This window comes from Pongo pygmaeus, chromosome 10 (genome assembly GCF_028885625.2).
Source record: "Pongo pygmaeus isolate AG05252 chromosome 10, NHGRI_mPonPyg2-v2.0_pri, whole genome shotgun sequence".
NCBI lineage: Eukaryota > Metazoa > Chordata > Mammalia > Primates > Hominidae > Pongo > Pongo pygmaeus.
The window spans coordinates 104992391-105017019 of NC_072383.2; the positions used below are offsets into that span (position 1 = coordinate 104992391).

At 40.2% G+C, this 24629-nt stretch overlaps 1 protein-coding gene across 3 annotated transcripts in view; it reads left to right on the plus strand.

The window, feature by feature from the left end:
• The window catches only part of POLR3B (RNA polymerase III subunit B), a 145494-nt gene that overhangs the window by 91764 nt on the left and 29101 nt on the right, over positions 1-24629 (plus strand). For all 3 annotated transcript variants that reach the window (XM_054445060.2, XM_063646671.1, XM_063646673.1), the window contains exons 20-23: positions 3930-4139; positions 6564-6722; positions 8684-8801; positions 12906-13048. In XM_054445060.2, the coding sequence (XP_054301035.1) occupies positions 3930-4139; positions 6564-6722; positions 8684-8801; positions 12906-13048 (630 nt within the window). The remainder of the gene's footprint in view (positions 1-3929; positions 4140-6563; positions 6723-8683; positions 8802-12905; positions 13049-24629) is intronic.

The following is a 24629-nucleotide window of genomic DNA, read 5'->3' on the forward strand; positions in this document are numbered from 1 at the left end:
TGAATGTGTCAAAGCAATCCATTGGAGAGTAAAGTCTTTTCAACAAAATAAATATCTGTATACTTATATGGAAAAAAGGAACGTTAGCTCCTACCTCATAGCATATGAAAATTAACAAAAAATATATTATAGCCCTAAATGTAAGAGCTAAAACCATTACTCTTGAAGAAGGAAACCTAGGTGAAAACCTTCATAGCTTGAGTTAAGCTAAGATTTCCTTACATAAAGAGTACAAAGTATAAAAATTGATCTTCTCAAAATTAAACTTTTGCTCTTGGAAAGATACTGTTAAGAATATGAAAAATGCAAACCATAGAATGTTTGTAGCAGTTTTATTCACAGTAGCCAAAAACTGGAAACAAAGCAAATATTCATCAACAGGTGAATGGATAAACAAAGTGTGTATTTATACAATACTAAGCCATAAAAAGAATGAAGTATAATATTCAACCATATGCATAAATCTCAGGATCATTATGCTAAATAAGCAGATACTGTGTAACTCCATTTATATAAAATTCTAGAAAATGCAAACTAATCTGTAATGATACAGAACAGATCAGTGGTCCCCTGAGGTGAGAAACAAAGGGAGGGATCTTTTGGGGGTTAGGAATGTTCTGGATCTTGACTATAGTGGTGGTTTCACAGGCAATTTATAGTGCAACCTTGATAAAAAGTTCTGATATATATATATCAGAACTCATTAATTTGTACACTTTAAATGGATGAAGTTTATTGTATTCAAAAATGTTGATTTAAAAGAAAATTGAGGCCAGGCACTGTGGCTCCGCCTGTAATTTCAGCACTTTGGGAGGCCGAGGCAGGCGGATCACTTGAGGTTGAGGAGTTCACCTGGCCAACATGGTGAAACTCCGTCTCTATTAAAAATACAAAAATTAGCTGAGTGTGGTGGTGCACGTCTGTAATTCCAGCTACTCAGGTGGCTAAGGCACAAGAATTCGGTTGAACCCAGGAAGCAGAGGTTGCAGTGAGTCGAGATTGTAACACTGCACTCCAGCCTGGGTGATGGAGTGAGACTCTGTTATAAAAAATAAAAAAAAAAAGGGAGGGGAGGGAAGGGGATGGGAGGAAATTTGGCAAAGGAAGATAGGAAAAAATAGCTAAATGCATAAAACTTCATTTTAATTTTTTCAGCATACATTTTCTAAGCTGTTTACATCCTTCCTTCCTAAGCTTTTTCATGCCACCTTATAAAATAGCACTGCTTCAATATTTTAACCTACATTTGTATACCTTGTAGTGCCAACTTGTGACTTAAGAAAGTTGTTATCAAGAAAATAGGGCTTTTTAAGAAAGATTATGCCTTAGTAAGTAAAGGGAATCATTGGAGACCATAGTACAGCAAAATGGGATAATAGAAGTAGAATGCTACTTATAGATATTCTCCTTGTGTTATTTTATATGTGTGTATATATATGTAATGCCCTTTTTAAGGAAGCTGAAAATACTAATAGGGGAATCAGAGTTTGAGCGTGTGCTGCACACAGGCAAGCCCTATCATTTGCTTGCCTGTTGCTTATTGGCAAAATGGTTAGTCAGCCATTCATTATTTTTATAAACATTTGGGAATCTGATAGCATTTTGAAGTTTTATGATATAGAATAGTTTATAAATTATATTTTAACATTTTAACTTACACACCCATAGTCAGTGCTGCTAAAAATGCATGTACATGTATACTCTCACAAGTTCTTTAAAAAGCCTTTAGAGAAAACTTTTTGATGTCATAAGCACTAAACATTTGCTAAACTATTTTGCTGTTCATCCATTCAGTGGTCAGTTGTAATGCCTGAGAATTATGTTCTGGGCCTGGTAGCACAATTTATAGCAGGATCCAGCCTCTTTCACCATTGTTTAGAGGTGCAGCCATTTATGCTTCCCTGCTGCATAATAATGTGTGTCTCAGGTTTCAGAAGACATGTTTGGCAGCCTGGTGGGACATTGCCTGAACCCTTGTCTCCAGCTGAGTAAAGTATACAATTGGAACTGAAATCTCAACATAAATTTTAAGTGATTTCATATGAAAGGACAAACTTATTGTCAGTGAACTTTACCATAATCCCAGCAGTAGTAATCTTATTTCTAAAACAGTAAGTGGTCTATTGCCAGGTATCCTGCCCAGTTTATTAGTTGGCACTAAAATAGCATAAATCAATTGGCAATTTATAGTGCAACCTTGATAAAAAGTTCATGAGGTTCAGTTTGACTTGTTTTTCAGCTGAATCTTGTTTTTAGAGATTTAAGCACATACTGTCATAAAAAGTATAATAGAATTCTTCAATTTAATTCGCTTGACGTTTATTGAGCATCTATAATGAGCATGGCACTACACTAGGTATTCCCTACATATTTACTATTTCTTTCAGTAGTAATTGTCAAGGAGTACCATATAATTTTTGCTGCTTGAATGGTTTATTTTCTTTTTCTTTTCTCCTTTTTTTTTTGAGACAGGGTCTTGCTCTATTGCCCAGGCTGGAGTGTAGTGGTATGATCTTAGCTCACTGCAACCTCTACTTCCTGGGCTCAAGCGATTCTCATGCCTCAGCCACCCAAGTAGCTGGGACTACCATGCCCCGTTAATTTTTACATTTTTAGTAGAGACATGGTTTTGTCATGTTGCCCAGTCTGGTCTCGAACTCCTAAGCTCAAGCAGTCCACCCACATCGACCTCCCAAAGTGCTGAGATTACAGGCATGAGCCACCACGCCCAGCCCGAATAGCTTATTTTCATCCCCAAAATGAAATCATCATTGATTTAATGACATGAGTATGGAGAAAAAGTTAAAGGAAATAAATATTGAGTTTTGGTGTCTGCATACCCTACGGTGTAACTCTGTGAAATGGCACTTAGGTACTTCGGAGTGTGTGTGTGTGTGGTGTGTATGTGTCACTGTGGAAGCATGTGCAAGAGAGAGACTTAAAGCTACCTTAGCTATTCACACAGGGAAAAAAGAGATACCTAGGAGAAGTTAAAGAGGCTCAGTAGCCCACACTCCAGCTCAGCAGTAGAGCAAGCCTGAGTTTTCCAACTTTAACGTCTCTGTGTAGCATCAGTTCTGTGTCCACAAGCCGAGGAGACTGAAAGACTTACCTTCAGGCAGGTGCATAAACCCCAGTGTGTTTATAAGGGGAAATGAGAGAAAGGGTTAACATTCTGATTTCATGTTCAGTTGACAGTGACCCAATAACACCCTTCTGAGGAACAATCAGGTGGAAAGACTGATTGCTAAGGAGAGAAGAGCTCACCCCTGATTGGGCTGTACCCTAGATTTCTTAAGGAAGGGGCCAAGCCTTTTCTCATTTTACCTCTAGTTTTTGGCACAGAGTAGATGTTTATTAACTGCTTAATAAGTTAATCATCAAATAAATGAATAATCCACTCTTCCTTGCTCTCACTTGAATTCCTCTTTGTTCATTCTTTTTTTTCCCTTCTCTCCTGTATTCTTTTTCATTTAGAACTTTTGCAATTATTTCTTTTTATGGAATATACCTGTTTATCCATTTTATAAGCTCCTTGGATGTGAACACTGGGCATTGTTCTTACATTACCTCTCCCCAGCAGGCCTGGAACACGGTAGAACCAAATAAAGAATTGTTGATTGTGAAATTAACCAGTGGAAACTAAATCCCTCAGATGGGATAATATAAATCCAAAAAGTCTAAATTATTTAGATTAAAATATACTCTGAGTATATTTTTCCTTCTTTGTAGAACTTTAAATATTAGTGAGAAAAGTTGCTTTTGCAAGTTGTTAAGCCACCATGAGAGTATTGGCTTTTGAAATGTTGAACCTGAAGATTTTCTTCATTTTAATTAGTGATGTTAATGTATTTATCTCTATATTCATTACTACCTTATTATTTCACATAATAGAATGTTATATTTTGTTTTCTCCAATATCAATGCAGGTACTATAGGGTACAACCAGCGAAACAGAATTGATACTCTCATGTATCTGCTAGCATATCCACAAAAACCCATGGTTAAGACAAAAACCATCGAACTGATAGAATTTGAGAAACTGCCAGCTGGACAGAATGCAACAGTTGCTGTGATGAGCTATAGTGGCTATGATATTGAAGATGCTCTTGTTTTAAACAAGGCCTCTTTAGACAGAGGTAAGTGAATTTTCAAAACTAACGCCAAAGGTGCTTTTTGCAGAATTAGATATAGGGATGATTAATGTAAAAATCACTTGGTTAATGTCAGTTTTAAGTTATTTGAATTTTATGATATAGAAACAGGAGGTGGTTGGGTTTTGATGTTGGCTTTCTTGTCATTTGTAATGAATAGTATATTGAAATAAATTTGTTAAACGTACTACTACAGAATATTTTTCTTCTTTATTATTTTATTGGTTATGTGAGACAGTCCTTCAAAGAGAAAAAAAATGTAAGAATGTGTTTGTTTTCCAGCAGGAATTACAATATATGAAATATGTGTTTTCACTGTGTCTAGTGATATATATTATTAACAACAAACCTGTTTGAGAGGGCAGTAGCAATATTTGGATGTAAAAGGCTGTTTCTTATTTGTGTAACCTCATAATTTGGTAACTTCTTTGGCCAACTGACGAAAGTTAAAAATACACAGCCACAAATTCTGGTGTGGAGTTTTTCTGCTTTTCTTTCTGTTTTTGACAATTATTTTCGCAAGTCACCACTTCGTGGTTTGTTTCACCTGATCTGAAGTCTGACTTCTCTATTCATAATCTCGATTTCTCTTTTTCCTTTCTGGCATACCCACTATGCCTTCCCCTTCCCTCTTTGTAGTTGCTAGGCAGCCATAATAGTACTCCTAGACATGTGTCTTTGGCATTAATGTTGGCCACACTTAATTTATGCCTCTTTTTTTCCTCCAAATGACAACAGCCATGCTTTAAAACTAGATGTTTTCCTTTCTGATTAACTGGTAACGTTTATGTGGAAATCTGAAGACTTTGTGATGTCTGTCAGAAACTCTGCAACCCAATTCAGTGATCTGAGTTTACTCCCCTAGCTTTTAAGCTATCACCTGTAAATAAAATGTCTGTTTACACTTTGAAGAAAACACTTCTTGATTTCATGCAGTTAAGATTCACATTGCACTCCAGCATGTTGCAGTTAATGGCTACTGTATGAAATTTCAAGATCATGTAATGTTTCCAAACCAGCTGGCATTCTGAGCCAAGTTTATTATGGCCATACACAATTTCCTAGGAGCCATGATGACTACGGCCTTGCTTAAAGACACAAATGTCTTCATCTGACGTCCAGTTTTAGAAATCCGTTACTTCATCTCACAGTCACCTTCATATTTAAAAAATTACATTACAGCCCTGAGATTTTATTTATAAATCCACTTTTACCTGATTGATTTCTAAAGTCACATTCTTAGATTTCTGTTTTTGGTGGAAAATTGTTAAGTGAAGGATTTTACTGCCATGCATTTATTTCATCAGTAATAAGTGGCATTTAATCCTGAGACATTTCTTATTTAAGTGAACTCTGGCATGGCTCAGTATATCCTGAGGAGATTAGTAAGAGAATCCAGTTTAAAATAACTGCTTGGCCAAAGGGAAAAAAGAAAGAAATGCAGCCACAGAATCTTAGGAAATTATAGTGTTGAAGGAATGACAGCTGTTTTGGGTAACTCTACAACTCATGGATTTTTTCTTTTAGGGATTCAGTGGTTGAGGTTTTTTGCCCCACCCAAAGGTTTTTCTTCTGTCCTTTTTTCTTATTTTTCTTCCTTTTATTTTTCTGATCCATTGCTAGACAGCTTATTTTTCTTAATGTTTAGATTGTTAGTTGATTTCACAGCTTTTCCCTCGTCCACTAGATAAATGCAATCTAAAAATGTAATTAAACTCCAATCTTTAGGGCAGAGGAGAACTATTTTTCCCATTGAAATAATTTGATTGTTTCTTTTCTCATTCTGTCTCTTCTCTGGAGAAAAATTAATGTTTTTACTTGTTGGCTTAGAACTTGCTCTAAATGCCAAATTTTAAAAAGGAAAACTTTCCCGGGAAGTTTAGCAGAAGTTATGCACCAAAAGGATGTGTATCCTGGCTCAGGAGTCAGTGGACTTGTGCTGTTCAACATAGTTCTCAACTCTGCTACCAACTTTCTGGATGACCTTGGCCACTTAATTTCTCTAGACCTCACTCCTAGTGCCTGTAAAAGAGATAGGTTAAGCAGGTGATTTCTAAGGCCCTTTCCAATTCTAATATTCTATGGCTCTGTCCTCTGAAAGAATCACAGCGCCAGTCTTAGATTTCTCTCACCGTTCTCCAGTATGACAAGGTGTATTCCATGCAGAAAATGGTTGTAGAGATTCCAGTGTTTACACAGACAGTAGGTAGGGGACAAGTCCTATGCTACTTCTTTAGATTATCAGATTTTAATTTGGTTTGTACTGGTCCCAGATTATTATCAAATACAGAGAAGTTTTGGGATTTGGGGGAGGGTGAGGTGGAGTGGATTGTTGAGTAGCACAAATCCATGTTTTCTTATAGCTTTGGGTTACTGGTGGTTCTAATGCCCATTTTGGTTTCATTTTAGGCTTTGGGCGTTGCCTTGTATATAAAAATGCTAAATGTACATTGAAACGATACACCAATCAGACTTTTGATAAAGTGATGGGGCCCATGTTGGATGCTGCTACAAGGAAACCTATCTGGCGACATGAAATCTTAGATGCAGATGGTATTTGTTCTCCAGGTAAAAGCCTTTTAAAATAAAAAATTTTAATAAATACTTTTTGACATCATATGTTATTCAATAATATTTCTGAATATTTGACAAAAAGGGCAGAAAAAAGTAACAACCTATAAAACCACTATCCAAACTCAACCAATGAGGTCATTTTTGATGAATTTCCTTCTAGTCTGTTTTTCTATACACTATGTTTTTACCTATCAGTAATCTATGCTAACTATAATTTTCTAGTTATAATTTTGAATAATAGAAAAGCCACTTTAAGGAAATATTTACAGTAGTTCATGTCCCTACATCTTCACTGGTATTTCTTCATTTACGCATTTAGCTTACAGACTACTTTAGAATTGTATCCCCCTGCAAAGGTATGACTCCATTATAATTACAAACTTGTAATGCATTTTGTTGATGAAACAAATAGCCCTTGCCCTTATGGGTCTCACAGCTAGTGCAGGAGACTGACATTGATCAGAGGATCATGCATAAACCCAGGTTAAGGAATCATATAGGTAATTATGAGGCCATTTTATAGCAAGAGAATTTGACCTAGTTAGGAAGATCAGCATGGCTTTCCCAAGGAAGTGAGCTGGAATCTGAAGGATAGGGAAGAGTTAACTAAAATCCGGGAGCATGTTCTAAGTAATGAGAAAAGCTTGTGCAGGGGTCCCAGAGCTTGGTGGTTGAAAGATCTGAAAGGAGACCAATGTGGCTAACAAGAAGAGAGTGCAGGGAAGCGTGGTGCACACGAGCTGGTGGGTGACGCACGGGGTAGGGGCCAGAGTAAGCGAGTCCTTGCAACCATGTTAGTATTGTCTTTATTTTATTTTATTAATTTTATTTTTGAGACAGGGTCTCAGTCTGTCACTGAGGCTGGAGGGCAGTGGCACAATCTCAGCTCACTGCAACCTCTGCCTCCCAGACTCAAGCGATTCTCCCACTTCAACCTCCTGTATAGCTGGGACCCATAGGCGCATGCCACCATGCCTGGCTAGTTTTTTGTATTTTTTGTAGAGATGAGGTCTTACCATCTTGCCCAGGCTTGTCTTGAACTCCTGGGCTCAAGTTCTCCACCCACCTCGGCTTCCCAAAGTGCTGGGATTATAGGCTTGAGCCACCGTGCCGAGCCCATGATACTATCTTCATTATGATCCTAAAAGCAATGATATATTCAGATACGCATTTTGAAATGATCATTCTGACTACAGTGTAGAAAAAGGATTAGAAGGGCACTAAAATAGAAGGTAGACCTGGTACCAGGAGCTGTGGTGAAGGTGGAAAAAACCCAGTTGTGAGGAGGGAAATCCACATGACTTTGTCATGGTTGGCCTGTGGGCGGTGAATGCTTTATCAAGCTGTCGTTCCAAAGAGACACAGAGTACGTGACTTCTCCTCCCTCCCTCTGCCTTTGTTTCTTGGAGAATTTTTCTCATCCTAACACCGGTCAGTATGGCTTGGAAAATACGCGCTATGACAGTACTGCAGGTAGTTGGTCTTTGAGCTTACCAGGAAGAGATACAAAGCAAAAATGAGAATAACAGCAAAACCAAAGAAATATTTTGATTTCCTCGTTGCCCAAGTTAAATTGGTGGTGGCTTGTTACTGGTTGAAATAACTACAAATAAAAATAAGTGATCAAAACTTAACACCCTAGGAGATATATAAAATTGCTGTTTACTGAGATGATGTTTCTCATGTTAATGTAGTACTCTGAATTATTTTCTTAATTTTATATAGACTATGATGTGTGTGTGTGTGTGGGTGTGTGAGTCTCACTCTGTTGCCCAGGCTGGAGTGCAGTGGCATGATCATAGCTCACTGCAGTGTCAACCTGGGCTCAAGCAATCCTCCTACCGCAGCCTCCTGAGTTGTTGGGTCTACAGGCCTGTGCATCTGTGCCTAGTTCGTAATCTTTGTATTCCACGCAGATGGTAACGATATGCCTAACACTTTTCTTTTTTTCTCAGGTGAGAAAGTAGAAAACAAACAAGTGCTTGTAAATAAGTCCATGCCCACAGTGACTCAGATTCCTTTGGAAGGAAGTAATGTGCCCCAGCAACCGCAGTACAAAGATGTACCCATAACGTATGTATTGGTTGTGCCCTGGTAATATGTAGAAAGGTTAGAAAAAGAGAAGGAATGGGAGAAATTCGAAGTTAGGTCTTGGTGTGTTGGAGAACTAGAAATAGCAATTTGAGGTAACATTACTTGTCATGGAAAAAGCATGATGTAGAAGATAAAACTAGTCTATGGAATCATATAGGCCCTAAACTGGGTTTGAGGTGTGGACCACATAGGCAGGGGTTCCTGGTGGAATTAACGACAGGATGATGGGCACATGGCATAAAAGTGCCTGGGTTTTGGAGGATCAGTGCAGCTTGCTGGGGCTAGGTTGTGAAAGAGTTGGGAATTGATACTGCAGAGAGTGACATGGTAAGAGTCATATTTTTAAACAGTAAAACACACTGGCCACAGCATGGCATCGCAGTATACTAGAACATAGCCCAGCTCTAGTAGAGGTTGTTTTGTGTATCTTACATGAGTAAAGCATTTAAATTCTGTTAGCTTCAGTTTTTTCATTTGTATAATACAATGAAAGAGTTAGACTTGTTAATCTCTAAATTTCTTCTAAGCTCTAAAATTTAATAAAATATGAACCTAGTGAGAAGGGCCAATGATAGTCACCACATTGTGATATAAAAACCAAACTAGAAGAGATATCTAACCTAGCCAAGGTGAACTAGGCTGAGTTTAGGAGGTGGCAGTGAGGGTGACATAGGAGAACTGGATTCTTGAGTTGTGATGGCAGTTTTACAAATGTATTCAATACACAGTAGCTGAGGCCTGCCGTGTGCCAGCCATCCTGCCTCTTGTGCCAGCGATATAGAGCTGAAATAAGCCACAGGCCTTGCCTGCAAGGAGTCATATTTAGTTGGCAAAGACCCCCACACAAAAAAAGTGCAATAATGACCATGATCATAATAGCATATTGGGAATTTACACTGTACCAGTTACTGTTCTGGACATTTTACATGTGTTAGCTCAGTTAATCCTACCAGCACCCCAGGAGCTATGTTCTCTTAGTGGCTCATTAGAAAGATAAGATGGAAGCAAGGAGAAGTTAAGTAACTTACCAAGGTCACACAGCAATAAGGGGCAGCACCAGGATTTGAAGTCATGCAATCTGGCTTCAGAGCGCTTCTCTTGACCACTGTGCTAAACCCAGCAAAGCATTGTGGGTGCCATGGATTTGTCTCTGGAGGATGGGCAGCTCTGCTTAGGGGATGGGTCCAGACTCTACACTGACTTCTACAGGATGAACAGCTATTTTACAGTTACAGAGGTGGCTCTGCTGGTTGGCTTTCTTCCTGTCTTGAAGGAGGATATCTCTGTTTCTGTGCAAAGTTCATCTCTCCTTTTGGTTTCTTAATTTCATTCGCTCTTTTCAGAGACCTTTTTCTGTCATCTTCTCTTTTACCCTCCCATATTTTCAACCTGTTTCCTATTGAATCCTTCTCCACAGGCTAGAAAATGTGCTCAGATACTTTTTACCTTTAAAGAAAAATGAAAGTTTTTTCTGGTCTTTGTGTCCCTTTCCAGCTGCCACTGTATTCCTCTTCCTTTCACTACGAAGCTCCTCAGAGCAATCATCTTGTCATCTCCATTTCTACTTTGTTACCTTCCACTTGCTCCCTAACCCTCGGAACTGGCCTCTTACCTACCTCCTCATTCTCCTGAAACAGCTCCAGAAGAGGTCACCAAAGACATCCTATACGTTTGTTTCATTCAAGAAATACTTTTTTTTTTTGAGATGGAGTCTCGCACTGTCACCTGGGCTAGAGTGCAATGGCACGATCTCGGCTCACTGCAACCTCCACCTCCCAATTCAAGTGATTCTCCTGCCTCAGCCTCCGGAGTAGCTGGAACTACAGGTGCACACCACCACACCCGGCTAATTTTTTGTATTTTTACAAAAATAAAAAATACAATATGTTGTCCAGACTAGTCTCGAACTCTTCACCTCATGATCTGCCCACCTCGGCCTCCCAAAGTGCTGGGAGTCATGAGCCACCGTGCCCAGCCCTTAAAAAATACTTTTTGAGCACTAATAGTATGCCAGGAACTATTCCAGGCACATGGGATAGTGCAGGGAGGAAAACCAGCAGTCCCTGTCTTTGTGGGAATCACACCCCAGTACGGGAAGACAGGAAGTAAAGAAATAAGCAAAACCCATGTATAGTCGAATTTGCCAAATCAGACAGACTCTTCGATCGGAATCTTCTTGCAGACTGGGACTTTGTTTCTTTTTCACCTTGTACCCCCTAGTGTCTGGCATAGTACCTGGCACATAGTGGGTATTCAGTAAATAGTTATGTGAATGAATGAATTTCATATGACCCTTCTATAGCGTTTGACACCACTGACCTCTCTCTTCCCTTGATGTTGTGACACTGCTCTTGCCTGGCCCTCCCTATCAGTCTAATCACTCACTCTTAGCCCCCCCTCCTGCCTGGACTTGTGGTGACTTCACCCTGGCCGAGATGACTCTTGAACCTCATCTGGACAAGCTCCCCAGTTCTCAGCACTCCAGTCACCCTGTTTTAGCTGATGGCTTCCATATAGACATCTGCCCAGTGTCAGCTTCATATCAGCACTTGGAAAGCTTTACAGTGGCCCCAAACAGGCTCCTCCTCCTGGATCCCTGTCTTGGTAAATGGCATCAGCTGCCAGCAGCCAGCCAGTCACCAGCACAACCTGACTCCTTTCCTTTACCTGCCACACACACCAATCCTGTCGTTCCTGTCATCTTAGCAGCTCTCTTCTCTCCCTCCTCCTGCTTCCTGCTACAGTGTCTGCACTGTGGCCCTCTGCTCCACCTGGAGTTCTTGTTAACTGTCCATCTGCCTCCAGGCTGGTACCACTCAGGCTCTCTCTGCATCACTGCTAGGGTGATTTTTTCTTTTTGAGACGGAGTCTTACTCTGTTGCCCAGGCTGGAGTGCAGTGGCACGATCTTGGCTCACTGCAACCTCCACCTCCTGGATTCAAGCGATTCTCTTGCCTCAGCCTCCTGAATAGCTGTGATTACAGGGACATGCCACTATGCCCAGCTAATTTTTGTATTTTTAGTAGAGATGGGTTTCACATGTTAGGCTGGTCTCGAACTCCTGACCTCATGATCCGCCTGCCTTGACCTCACAAAGTGCTGGGATTACAGGCATGAGCCACCGTGCCCGGCTGGGTGATTTTCTAAACTACTCTGGCCATGTTACTCTCTTGGATAAATAGAGTAAAACTTGAGTAAGTTAAGTAAAAGTATGAACGACAGTGGTGCCTGTGGGAAAGTCGTCCTTAGCACGCCTCCCTGGCCTCATAGGCCCTCCTCGCACACTAAGCCCTATGTTTCTAGGAAATCACCTCTTGTTCTCCAAAATGTGCCATCCTAATTCAATTAGGCCTTGTGCATTCGCTCAGGTTGCCACTCTGTCAGTGACCCACTCTGGTCAGGTCTCAAGTTGAGGGTTACCTCTTCTGTGGCAGGGCTTGACAGCTTGCCGCTCCCTGCCACCGCTGTCATCCCCCACCCCCAGCAGAATTGACTATCTCCCTTGAGCCTCTCCTGTTCTTCATACCAGATACCATTACTGCACTTACCTGTCTCCTCCTTGATTGGATTGTGAGCTCCTTTGGTGCAGTAACTGTGTCTACTTAATTGTTACGTGTCCAAAGGCTACCAGGATCTGATACCTGGTAGATTTCTAATAGTGTTTGTTATGTGAAAAAAATTAATAATTGAAAAGCTGAGTAAGTAAAAGTACTATTACTATTAAGAACTAGGAGTTGAGTCTGAAATCCCAGTTCCACTTTGTGTAAGTCATGTGCCCTTGGACAAGTTACTTAACCCCTCTAAGCATCAGTTTTCCTCATCTATAAAAAGGGAATAACAGTATGGACTGTTGTGAGGATTAAATTGCACTGTGCCTTCCTCATAATAAACATGTAGTATTGTAAAAGGGAAATTGTGAAATTTGAATTCAATGTTAAAAAAAAAATTGGAGTCATTTTTCAGAGCCCAAGATGAAAATGTCAAAATACTCTATGGTAGGCATGAAATGAAATATAACATGGGTGAGAAGTTCACAAAGGGCAGTTTGAAAACTCTGTTTTATTGACTTTCTCTTAACACCAGCTACAAAGGAGCAACAGACTCATATATTGAAAAAGTGATGATATCTTCAAATGCTGAAGATGCTTTTCTGATCAAAATGCTGCTGAGACAGACAAGGCGTCCAGAAATTGGAGACAAATTCAGCAGTCGTCATGGGCAAAAAGGTAAACTGTATCATTTCTCAACTTGATTATAAAACAATATATGAATGTATTTGTTCATCACTTATATAAAATTCCCCCATTTAAAAAATTTACTTTGGAAAAGTATTACATTGTTATAAAAATTAATCTTGTTTTATTTCCTAGATTAACCTGTTTATATTTAATGGCATTTAAAAATACATGGTAGACTTGCTCCTCTGTGCTGTCTGTTTCATTCTCCTGCAGTTGTTATGCCCAGAATTATAATTATAGATACATTCTAGGTGATGTGCCTATTGAGATACATGTAGCTGTTCAAAAAATAAATAGTAGTGCCTTTTTTTTTTTTTTTTTTCCTGAAAGGTACATCTTTAAACTACTATATGTTCTGTTGGGTCATAGTATCAGATGTCAGCATTAGAAGACACCTCAGAGTTATCCATCCCCTTGTTTACAGATGAAGAAGTTCAGACCCCGCATTTTCAGTGGCCAGTCAAGGATATGCAGCTACTTGGTTGCTGAGCTGGTGTTAGAACCTGGGTCTCCTGACCCCAGGGCGGTGCTTTGTGTGTCTCTTACATCTAATCCCATTGGCAAGCCTCACTCATTCCTTTGATGGTTACTGCACAGTTTTCATCTATTTGTAGTTTTGTTTATTTTCAGGAAACACAGCACTGTATCACTGTTAATTTTAGCTCTGCCTGCCGCTTAGCTTTAAAAACAACAACAGCTAACACTTTTGTAGCACTAACTGTGTGCCTGGCTGCATTCTCATCACTTTACAGGTGCTGACTCATTTGATTCTCACACAATTCTGGAGGGAGGTAGCATCATTATCCATATTTTATAGATAAGGAAACAGAGGCATAGAAAGATAAATAGCTTGCCCAAGGTCACACAGTTAATGGGAGAACTGACATTTGAACCTTGGCAGCTTGGCTCCAGAGACCTAGCTCTTAATTACTAGGCCACACTGACTGTTAAGCAGTTAGCAATGTGCCTGGCACATAGTAAGTGCTCAAGAAGTAGCAGCAATGATCATTAACATTGACCATCTTTTTTTTTTATATATACTTAAGATGTATCACTTCTACTTTTCTACCTCGACTCTCACATTTGCTTATAAATTACTAGTGTGATATCTTCTTATTTTTAATTGGTTTGAAGATAACTGCACATTGTGTTTCTGCTGATTTTAAGTTTCTTTGCCAAGCGAGTATATCCATGTTACAGTTTTCTTGGTCAAGTATACCCAGCCTTAGTTGTCATTCTGCCAATGAAACTATGTCAGACTAAGATACTCTTTCATCAAAATCATTTTTAGTTCTGTTGACAGAGGCAAGATTATTTTAGCCTGCCAATATTTTTAAGAAATGATTGGCTCCATCTGTTAATGTGAATTTGACACCTGTAATTCATATAGTTCCCTGAGATACTAACTCTTAATGCCCTTTGAGTGTTTTTAAAAGTATCTTGAGTTTCTAATGTTTTATATGGCTTGCCAGTAAAAAATCAAATTCTGTATATTGAAACTGTTTCCCCTTTTATCTTGGTCTTGACAGTTGCTGAGTCAATTATGGGGTAACCTTAACCTCATTTGCTAGGTCATTGTGGGGTAACCTTAACCTCATTTGTAGTCTCTATCTTACTTTGCCTCCTACTTGGACAAGAGCAAAGTTGATATTCTTCTTGTAAAATATTGACACTGGAAGCTTCACAAGAATGCACACCATAAGAGAATATCCCCCTTCTGAATCAGTTTACAAGACTAAGGTACCCCAAATCCTTATGTCTTTATCCCATCAGGGTATTATGCAAAGAGTTGCAGACTAGCAGATATTTCAGTGGCTATGCAATGTGTTCTAATTCCACTAAACTTTTTTTTTGTTAACTTTAAGTTCTGGATTACATGTGCAGAACGTGCATTTTGTTACATAGGTATACACGTGCCATGGTGGTTTGCGCACCCATCAACCCGTCACCTACATTAGGTATTTCTCCTAATGTTATCCCTCCCCTAGCCTCCCACCCCCAGCAGGCCTTGGTGTGTGATGTTCCCCTCCCTGTGTCCAAGTGTTCTCATTGTTCAACTCTGACTTATGAGTGAGAACATGCAGTGTTTGGTTTTCTGATCTTGTGATAGTTTGCTGAGAATGATGGTTTCCAGCTTCATCCACGTCCCTGCAAAGGACATGAACTCATTCCTTTTTTATGGCTGCATAGTATTGCATACTGTATATGTGCCACATTTTCTTAACCCAGTCTATCATTGATGGACATTTGGGTTGGTTCCAAGTCTTTACTATTGTGAATAGTGCCTCAATAAACATATGTGTGCATGTGTCTTTATAGTAGAATGATTTGTAATCCTTTGGGTATATGAGATTGCTGGGTCAAATGGTATTTCTGGTTCTAGATCCTTGAGGAATCGCCACACTGTCTTCCACAATGACTGAACTAATTTACACTCCCACCAACAGTGTAAAAGTGTTCCTATTTTTCTATAACCTCTCCAGCATCTGTTGTTTCCTGACTTTTTAATGATTGCCATTCTAACTGGCATGAGATGGTATCTCATTGTGGTTTGATTTGCATTTCACTAATGACTAGTGATGATGAGCATTTTTTCATATGTCTGTTGGCTGCATAAATGTCTTCTTTTGAGAAGTGTCTGTTCATATCCCTTGTCCATTTTTTGATGGGGGTTGTTTGCTTTTTCTTGTAAATTTGTTTAAGTCCTTTGTAGATTCTGGATATTAGCCCTTTGTCAGATGGATAGATTGCAAAAATTTTCTCCCATTCTGTAGTTTGCCTGTTCACTCTGACGATAGTTTCTTTTGCTGTGCAGAAGCTCTTTAGTTTAATTAGATCCCATTTGTCAATTTTGACTTTTGTTGCCATTGCTTTTAGTGTTTTAGACATGAAGTCTGCCCATGTCTATGTCCTGAATGGTATTGCTTAGGTTTTCTTCTAGGATTTTTATGGTCCTAGGTCTTATGTTTAGGTCTTTGATCCATCTTGAGTTGATTTTTGTATAAGGTGTAAGGAAGGGGTCCAGTTTCAGTTTTCTGCATATGGCTAGCCAGTTTTCCCAACACCATTTATTAAATAGGGAATTTTTTCCCCATTGCTTGTGTGTGTCAGGTTTGTCAAAGATCAGGTGGTGGTAGATGTGTGGTGTTATTTCTGAGGCCTCTGTTCTGTTCCATTGGTCTATATATCTGTTTTGGTACCAGTACCATGCTGTTTTGGTTACTGTGGCCTTGTAGTATAGTTTGAAGTCAGGTACCATGATGCCTCCAGCTTTGTTCTTCTTGCCCAGGATTATCTTGGCTATGTGGGCTCTTATTTGGTTCCATATGAACTTTAAAGTAGTTTTTTCTGGTTCTGTGAAGTAAGTCAGTGGTAGCTTGATGGGGGTAGCATTGAATTTATAAATTACTTTGGGCAGTAAGACCATTTTCCTGATATTGATTCTTCCTATCCATGAGCATGGAATGTTTTTCCATTTGTTTGTGTCCTCTCTTATTTCCTTGAGCAGCGGCTTGTAGTTCTCCTTGAAGAGGTCCTTCACATCCCTTGTAAGTTGGATTCCTAGGTATTTTATTCTCTTTGAAGCAATTGTGAATGGGAGTTCACTCATGATTTGGCTCTCTGTTTGTCTGTTATTGATGTATAGGAATGCTTGTGATTTTTGCATATTGATTTTGTATCCTGAGACTTTGCTGAAGTTGCTTATCAGCTTAAGGAGATTTTGGGCTGAGACGATGGGGTTTTCTAAATACACAATCATGTCATCTGCAAACAAAGACAATTTGACTTCCTCTCTTCCTATCTGAATATACTTTATTGCATTCTCTTGCCTGATTGCCCTGGCCAGAACTTCCAACACTATGTTTAATAGGAGTGGTGAGAGAGGGTATCCTTGTCTTGTGCCAGTTTTCAAAGGGAATGCTTCCAGTTGTTGCCCATTTAGTATGATATTGGCTGTGGGTTTGTCATAAATAGCTCTTATTATTTTGAGGTACGTTCTGTTGATACCTGGTTTATTGAGAGTTTTAGCATGAAAGGCTGTTGAATTTTGTCAAAGGCATTTTCTGCATCTATTGAGACAATCATATGGTTTTTGTCATTGGATCTGTTTATGTGATGGGTTATGTTTATTGATTTGCATATGTTGAACCAGCCTTGCATCCCAGGGATGAAGCCGACTTGATCGTGGTGGAAAAGCTTTTTGACGTGCTGCTGGATTCGGTTTGCCAGTATTTTATTGAGGATTTTTGCATCGATGTTCATCAGAGATATTGGCCTAAAATTTTCTTTTTTTATTGTATCTCTGCCAGATTTGGTATCAGGATGATGCTGGCCTCACAAAATGAGTAAGGGAGGATTCCCTGTTTTTCTATTGATTGGAATAGTTTCAGAAGGAATGGTATCAGCTCCTCTTTGTACCTCTGGTAGAATTCAGCTGTGAATCCATCTGGTCCTGGACTTTTTTTGGTTGATAGGCTATTAATTACTGCCTTAACTTCAGAACCTGTTATTGGTCTATTCAGAGATTCAACTTCTTCCTGGTTTAGTCTTAGGAGGGTGTATGTGTCCAGGAATTTATCCATCTCTTCTAGATTTTCTAGTTTATTACATAGAGGTGTTTATAATATTCTCTGATGGTAGTTTGTATTTCTGTGGGATTGGTGGTGATATCCCCTTTATCATTTTTTATTGCATCTGTTTGATTCTTCTCTCTTTTCTTCTTATTAGTTTTCCTAGTGGTCATGTATTTTGCTGATCTTTTCATAATACCAGCTCCTGGATTCATTGATTTTTTTGACGAGTTTTTGTGTCTCTGTCTTCTTCAGTTCTGCTCTGATTTTAGTTATTTCTGCTAGCTTTTGAATTTGTTTGCTCTTGCTTCTCTAGTTCTTTTAATTGTGATGTTAGGGTGGCGATTTTAGATCTCTCCTGCTTTCTCTTGTGGGCATTTAGTGCTATAAATTTCCCTCTACACACTGCTTTAAATGTGTCCCAGAGATTCTGGTACGTTGTGTCTTTGTTCTCATTGGTTTCAAAGAACATCTTTATTTCTGCCTTCATTTCATTATTTACCCCATAGTCATTCAGGAGCAGGTGATTCAGTTTCCATGTAGTTGTGTGGTTTTGAGTGAGTTTCTTAATCCTGAGTTCTAATTTGATTGTGCTGTGGTCTGAGAGACAGTTTGTTGTGATTTCTGTTCTTTTACATTTGCTGAGGAGTGTTTTACTTCCAATTACGGGTCAATTTTAGAATAAGTGTGATGTGGTGCTGAGAAAAATGTATATTCTGTTGATTAGGGGTGGAGAGTTCTGTAGATGTCTATTAGGTCCATTTGGTCCAGAGCTGAGTTCAAGTCCTGGATATCCTTGTTAACTTTCTGTCTCGTTGATCTGTCTAATATTGACAGTGGGGTGTTAAAGTCTCCCATTATTATTTTTTGGGAGTCTAAGTCTCTTTGTAGGTCTCTAGGAACTTGCTTTATGAATCTGGGTGCTCCTGTATTGGGTGCATATATATTTAGGATAGTTAGGTCTTCTTGTTGAATTGACTCCTTTACCATTATGTAATGGTCTTCATAGTCTCTTTTGATTTTTGTTGGTTTAAAGTCTGCTTTATCAGAGACCAGGATTGCAACCCCTGCCTTTTTTTTTGCTTTCCATTTGCTTGGTAGATCTTCCTCCATCCCTTTATTTTGAGCCTATGTGTGTCTTTACATGTGAGATGGGTCTCCTGAATACAGCACACTGATGGGTCTTGACTCTTTATCCAATTTGCCAGTCTGTGTCTTTTAATTGGGGCATTTAGCCCATTTGCATTTAAGGTTAATATTGTTATGTGTGAATTTGATCCTGTCATTATGATGCTCGCTGGTTATTTCACCTGTTAATTGATGCAGTTTCTTCATAGCATCGATGGTCTTTACAATTTGGCATGTTTTTCCAGTGGCTGGTACCGGTTGTTCCTTTCCATGTTTAGTGCTTCCTTCAGGAGCTCTTGTAAGGCAGGCCTGGTGGTGACAAAATGTCTCAGCATTTGTTTGTCTGTAAAGGATTTTATTTCTCCTTCACTTATGAAGCTTAGTTTGGCTGGATATGAAATTCTGGGTTGAAAATTCTTTTCTTTAAGAATGTTGAATATTGACCCCTACTCTCTTCTGGCTTGTAGGGTTTCTGCAGAGAGATCTGCTGTTAGTCTAATGGGCTTCCCTTTGTGGGTAACCCAACCTTTCTCTCTGGCTGCCCTTAACACTTTTTCCTTCATTTCAACCTTGGTGAATCTGACAATTACGTGTCTCGAGGTTGCTCTTCTCAAGGAGTATCTTTGTGGTGTTCTCTGTATTTCCTGAATTTGAATGTTGGCCTGCCTTGCTAGGTTGGGGAAGTTCTCCTGGATGATATCCTGAAGAGTGTTTTCTAACTTGGTTCCATTCTCCTCATCACTTTCAGGTACATCAATCAAACGTAGATTTGGTCTTTTCACGTAGTCGCATATTTCTTGGAGGCTTTGTTCATTTCTTTTCACTCTTTTTTCTCTAATCTTGTCTTCTTGATTTATTTCATTACTTTGATCTTCAATCACTGATATCCTTTCTTCCACTTGATCGAATTGGCTATTGAAACTTGTGTATGCTTCACGAAGTTCTCGTACTATGGTTTTCAGTTCCATCAGGTCATTTAAGCTCTTCCCTACACTGGTTGTTCTAGTTAGCCATTCATCTAACCTTTTTTCAAGGTTTTTAGCTTCCTCGCGATGGGTTAGAACATGCTCGTTTAGCTTGGGGAAGTTTGTTATTACTGACCTTCTGAAGCCTACTTCTGTCAACTCGTCAAACTCATTCTCCATCCAGTTTTGTTCCCTTGCTGGCAAGGAGTTGTGCTCCTTTGGAGGAGAAGAGGCGTTCTGGTTTTTGGAATTTTCAGCCTTTCTGCTCTGGTTTCTCCCCACCTTTTTGTGGTTTAGTATACCTTTGGTCTTCGATGTTGGTGACCTATGGATGGGGTTTTGGTCTGGATGTCCTTTTTGTTGATGTTGATGCTATTCCTTTCTGTTTGTTAGTTTTCATTCTAACAGACAGGCCTCTCAGCTGCAGGTCTGTTGGAGTATGCTGGAGGTCCACTCCAGACCCTGTTTGCCTGGGTATCACCAATGGAGGCTGCAGAATAGCAAATATTGCTGCCTGATCCTTCCTCTGGAAGTTTCGTCCCAGAGGGGCACCTGCCTGTATGAGGTGTCTGTCGGCCCCTACTGGGAGGTGTCTCCCAGTCAGTCTACACAGGGGTCAGGGACCTACTTGAGGAGGCAGTCTGTCCATTATCGGAGCTTGAACACTGTGCTGGGAGAACCACTGCTTTCTTCAGAGTTGTAAGGCTGTGACGTTTAAGTCTGGAGAAGCTGTCTTCTGCCTTGCCCTCAGAGGTAGAATCTAGAAAGGCAGTAGGCTTTGCTGAGCTGCGGTGGGCTTTGCCCAGTTCGAGCTTCCCTGCCACTTTGTTTACACTGTGAGCATGGAACTGCCTCCTCAATCCTCAGCAATTGTGGATGCCCCTCCCTCTGCCACACTCCACCATCCCAGGTTGATCTCAGACTGCTGCGCTAGCAGTGAGCAAGGCTCCATGGGCATGAGACCCACCAAGCCAGGCACAGGAGGGGATCTCCTGCTCTGCCATTTGTGAAGACCATGGGGAAAGCACAGTATTTGGGCAGGAGTGTACCTCTTCTCCAGATACAGTCACTCATGGCGTCCCTTGGCTAGGAAAGGGAAATCCTCCAACCCCTTGCGCTTCCTGGGTGAGGCGACGCCCTGCCCTGCTTCAGCTCGCCCTCCGTGGGCTGCACCCACTGTCCAGCCAGTCCCAGTGAGATGAACCAGGTAGTTGGAATGCAGAAATCCCCTGTCTTCTGCATCGATCTCCCTGGGAGCTGTAGACCAGAGCTGTTCCTATTTGGCCATCTTGGATGCAACCAGTCTCCACTAAACTTCTTGAAGGCAGAGACCATGTCCTTGTATTCTCCATAAAGCCCAATAAGGCCTTTCTCATAGCAGACACTTAATAGATAGTAGATAATAGGTGAATTCACAATGTATATGAATGAATGAGTGAATGAAATTGGAGGTAGGTGAAGTGACGGAGGTAGATTCTCTACTGTTGATGGATTGATTTTATTCAGGTTTTAATCTGTCTGCTGTGTGTGAGTACATGTATGTGTATAGACAAAGCAGTGCTTTTTTTTTTTTTTTTGGAGACAGAGTCTCACTCTGTCACCCAGGGTGGAGTGCAGTGGCTCGATCTCAGCTCAGTGCAACCTCCAACTCCCGGGTTCAAGCAATTCTTCTGCCTCAGCATCCCCCATTAGCTGGGACTACAGGTGTGCACCACTATGTCTGGCTAATTTTTAGTATTCTTAGTAGACATGGAGTTTCACCATATTGCCCAGGCTGGTCCCAAATTCCTCAGCTCAGGCAATCCATCCACCTCAGCCTCCCAAAGTGCTGGGATTACAGACATGAGCCACCACCGTGCCCAGCCAAAGCAGTGCTTTTAAAAATGAAAGCAACACACCTAATTAGTAAGCTCCTGAAAATATAGGCATCTAGGTAAAATGTCAGGAAGGTCTTTGTGCTATAGCATTTTTTCAGACTGTTAATATGATTGGTATAATGTTCATTAACAGGCATGGTTTCTAATTTGCAGTGATCTGAAACAGCAGATTTTAGAGAACTGTTCATTCTTAGGGGAGCTTTGACTTGTACGTCTCTTTACGAAACTGAAGGAGTCCTCCTGGGTCTAGCTGACCTTTCCCTTGTAGTGAGGAGTTTGTCTTGCTACTTTTTTTTTTCCAGATGGCTTTTAATCCAAGGGTAAAAACCTTCTGATTAGCCTAGATTCCCTTGATAGTCCCTTCTCTTACAGCTTCATCAAATTTATGTTAAAGATTGGGGAAAAAAACAAGCAAACAAACAAAAAGTAGGTAGTGTAAACTTTAACAGAGTAATAGAAGGATTGACATGGGACTCGTAACTGGACATAATTTTTATTTCTCTTAAGTATAATTTTATTATTAAATAATAAATGCACATGGTTTTAAAAGGTCAAACAGAACAAGAAAGGGTTCTTTGTACAAAAAAAAACCATCAGTCCTTGTCTCTCCTCCTCACCCAACTTCGGTTAGGTATAAAATTCTAGGTTGAAAATTGTTTTCCCTAAGGATTTTGGTGGCCTTGCCACATGATCATCTAAATTCCATGTAAATTGTAATGTCACTCTTCTTCCTGGTTTTTTTGTGCCCTGTTTCTCTTTTTCTCTCCTTGCCTCCCTCCTACTTTGTTCCTTTCTCTCTGGAAGCTTTTACTATCTTCTTCCCTTCTTGACATTCTGAAATTTCATAGGCTCTTTTTTCATTCTTTGTGCTGGGCAATTGGACACCGTCTCATTCTGGAGATTTAAGTTCCTTCAGTTCTAGGACATTTTCTTATATTTATTTAGTTAATAATTTCCTCTTCCTCGTTTTCCCCATACCCTTTCTGGTTTTCTTAGTGATCAAATATTGGAACTTCCAGATTGATGCTCCAGTTTTCTTATCTTTTTGCCTTCTTCTTGTTTTTCTTTTTAGGAAATTTGATCAACGTTATTTTTCAGATTTTTGAAGCCTATCATATTTTCAATTTCTAATTAAATATTTAAAGTTAATTTATATTCTTTCTCTCTCTTTTTTTTTTTTTTTTTGAGACAGAGTCTTGCTGTGTCACCCAGGCTGGAGTGCAGTGGTGCAATCTCGGCTCACTGCAAGCTCTGCCTCCTGGGTTCATGCCATTCTCCTGCCTCAGCCTCCCGAGTAGCTGGGACTACAGGTGCCCGCCACCATGCCTGGCTAATTTTTTGTATTTTTTTTTAGTAGAGATGGGGTTTCACTGTGTTAGCCAGGATGGTCTCCATCTCCTGACCTCGTGATCCACCCGCCTCGGCCTCCCAAAATGCTGGGATTACAGGCATGAGCCAGCGCACCCAGCCTATTCTTTCTCTTATAGCAAGAAGTATGTGTTTTTAGTTTTCTTTGAGTTTTAGTTTTTTGGTTTTTCTTTTTTCTTTTTAGTTTTCTTCTGTTTCTAATTTTCTTTCCTTCCTTCCTTCCTTCTTTTCTTTTCTTTTCTTTTCGCGGTATCTTGCTCTGCTCTGTCACCCAGGCTGGAGTGCAGTGGCACGATCACAGCTCACTGCATCCTCAACTTCCTGGGCTCAAGCGATCCTTCCATCTCAGCCTCCTGAGTAGCTGCACTACAGGCATGCACCACCATGCCTGGCTAATTTTTGTTTTTTCTTTTGTTTTTTTTTGGTTTTTTTTTTTTTATTATTATTTGTAGAGACTAGGTATTGCCATATTACCCAGGCTGATCTCGAACTCCTAGGATCAAGTGATCCACCTGCCTCAGCTTCCCAAAATGGCATTTGAACCTTGGGATTACAGGTGTGAGATTACAGGTGTGAGCCACTGTGCCTGGCCGTTTCTATCTCTCGATAGGATTTTCCTCTCCTATTTGTTTTAGTGTCTGATTTGTTGTTGTTGGAGGCTTTCCTCGAATACCTGGTATACCCCTGAACCCTAGAAAGCATTTCAAAGTTCTGTGTCCCATGGATAGAACTTGTTGACTAGTGAATATCATTGATGGGTGGTCAGGTAGTGAACTACTTTATTGTTGGTGCCATTCAGTTTCAACATACTAGGATCTTTCTAACTCCTGCCTGAAGGTTGGAGCTGGGAATGAGGGTGGGACAGTGCTTAAGGCTGTCAGCTGACCTCCAGGAGTCAGGCAGGGGCAGGGACTGGAGCTTACTCTTCAGTGCATAGGCTTTAATTCCTCGGTATCAGGCTTTTGACCAGCCCACCCTCTGCTGCGCTTGCTACCCTTGGGTCTCAGATCAAGTACTCAAGTAATGGTTACTCAAGGAAGGGTTAGGGGAGAAGTGTAGTTTCCTGGCTGTATGGACTAAGGAATACAGAGAACTGACAATTTCTTATATAGACATTTATTTATACAAATATTTGTTAAGTATCTTCTGCGTGTCTGGTACTATTCTAGGCTCTGGTGACAAGCAGTAAACAAAATAGATTAAAGTTCCAACCCTTGTAGGACTTGTGTTCTTGTGGGCAAGAAGGAAAATAGTAAGTGCTGAGGGAATGATGTGTCGTGAGATGAGAAAAGATTGAAAGCTGGGAGGGGGGATGGGAAGCATGTGAGGGGAGGGCGTGTGGTTAGTGATTCAAAGTTTAGGCAGAGTGGTTGGGGAACAACACCATGTTGAAAAGATGGCATTGAGTAAAGACCTGAGAGAAGTAAGGGGGTGAGCCCCCTCTGGCTAAAGAGCATTTGAGGTGAAGGTTTTGCGGCTGTAGCTCACCTAATAGAAGACCAGCAAGGAGGCCCCATCGCTGGAGCAGAGTGAGAAGTGAGGAGGCAGCTATGAGGCTCATAGGTCACTGCAGGAACTTTGGCTTTTATTCTGAGGGAGAGGGAAGCCACTGGAGAGGAGTTTGAGCTGGTGAGAGAGATAATCTGACTGACACTGGCTG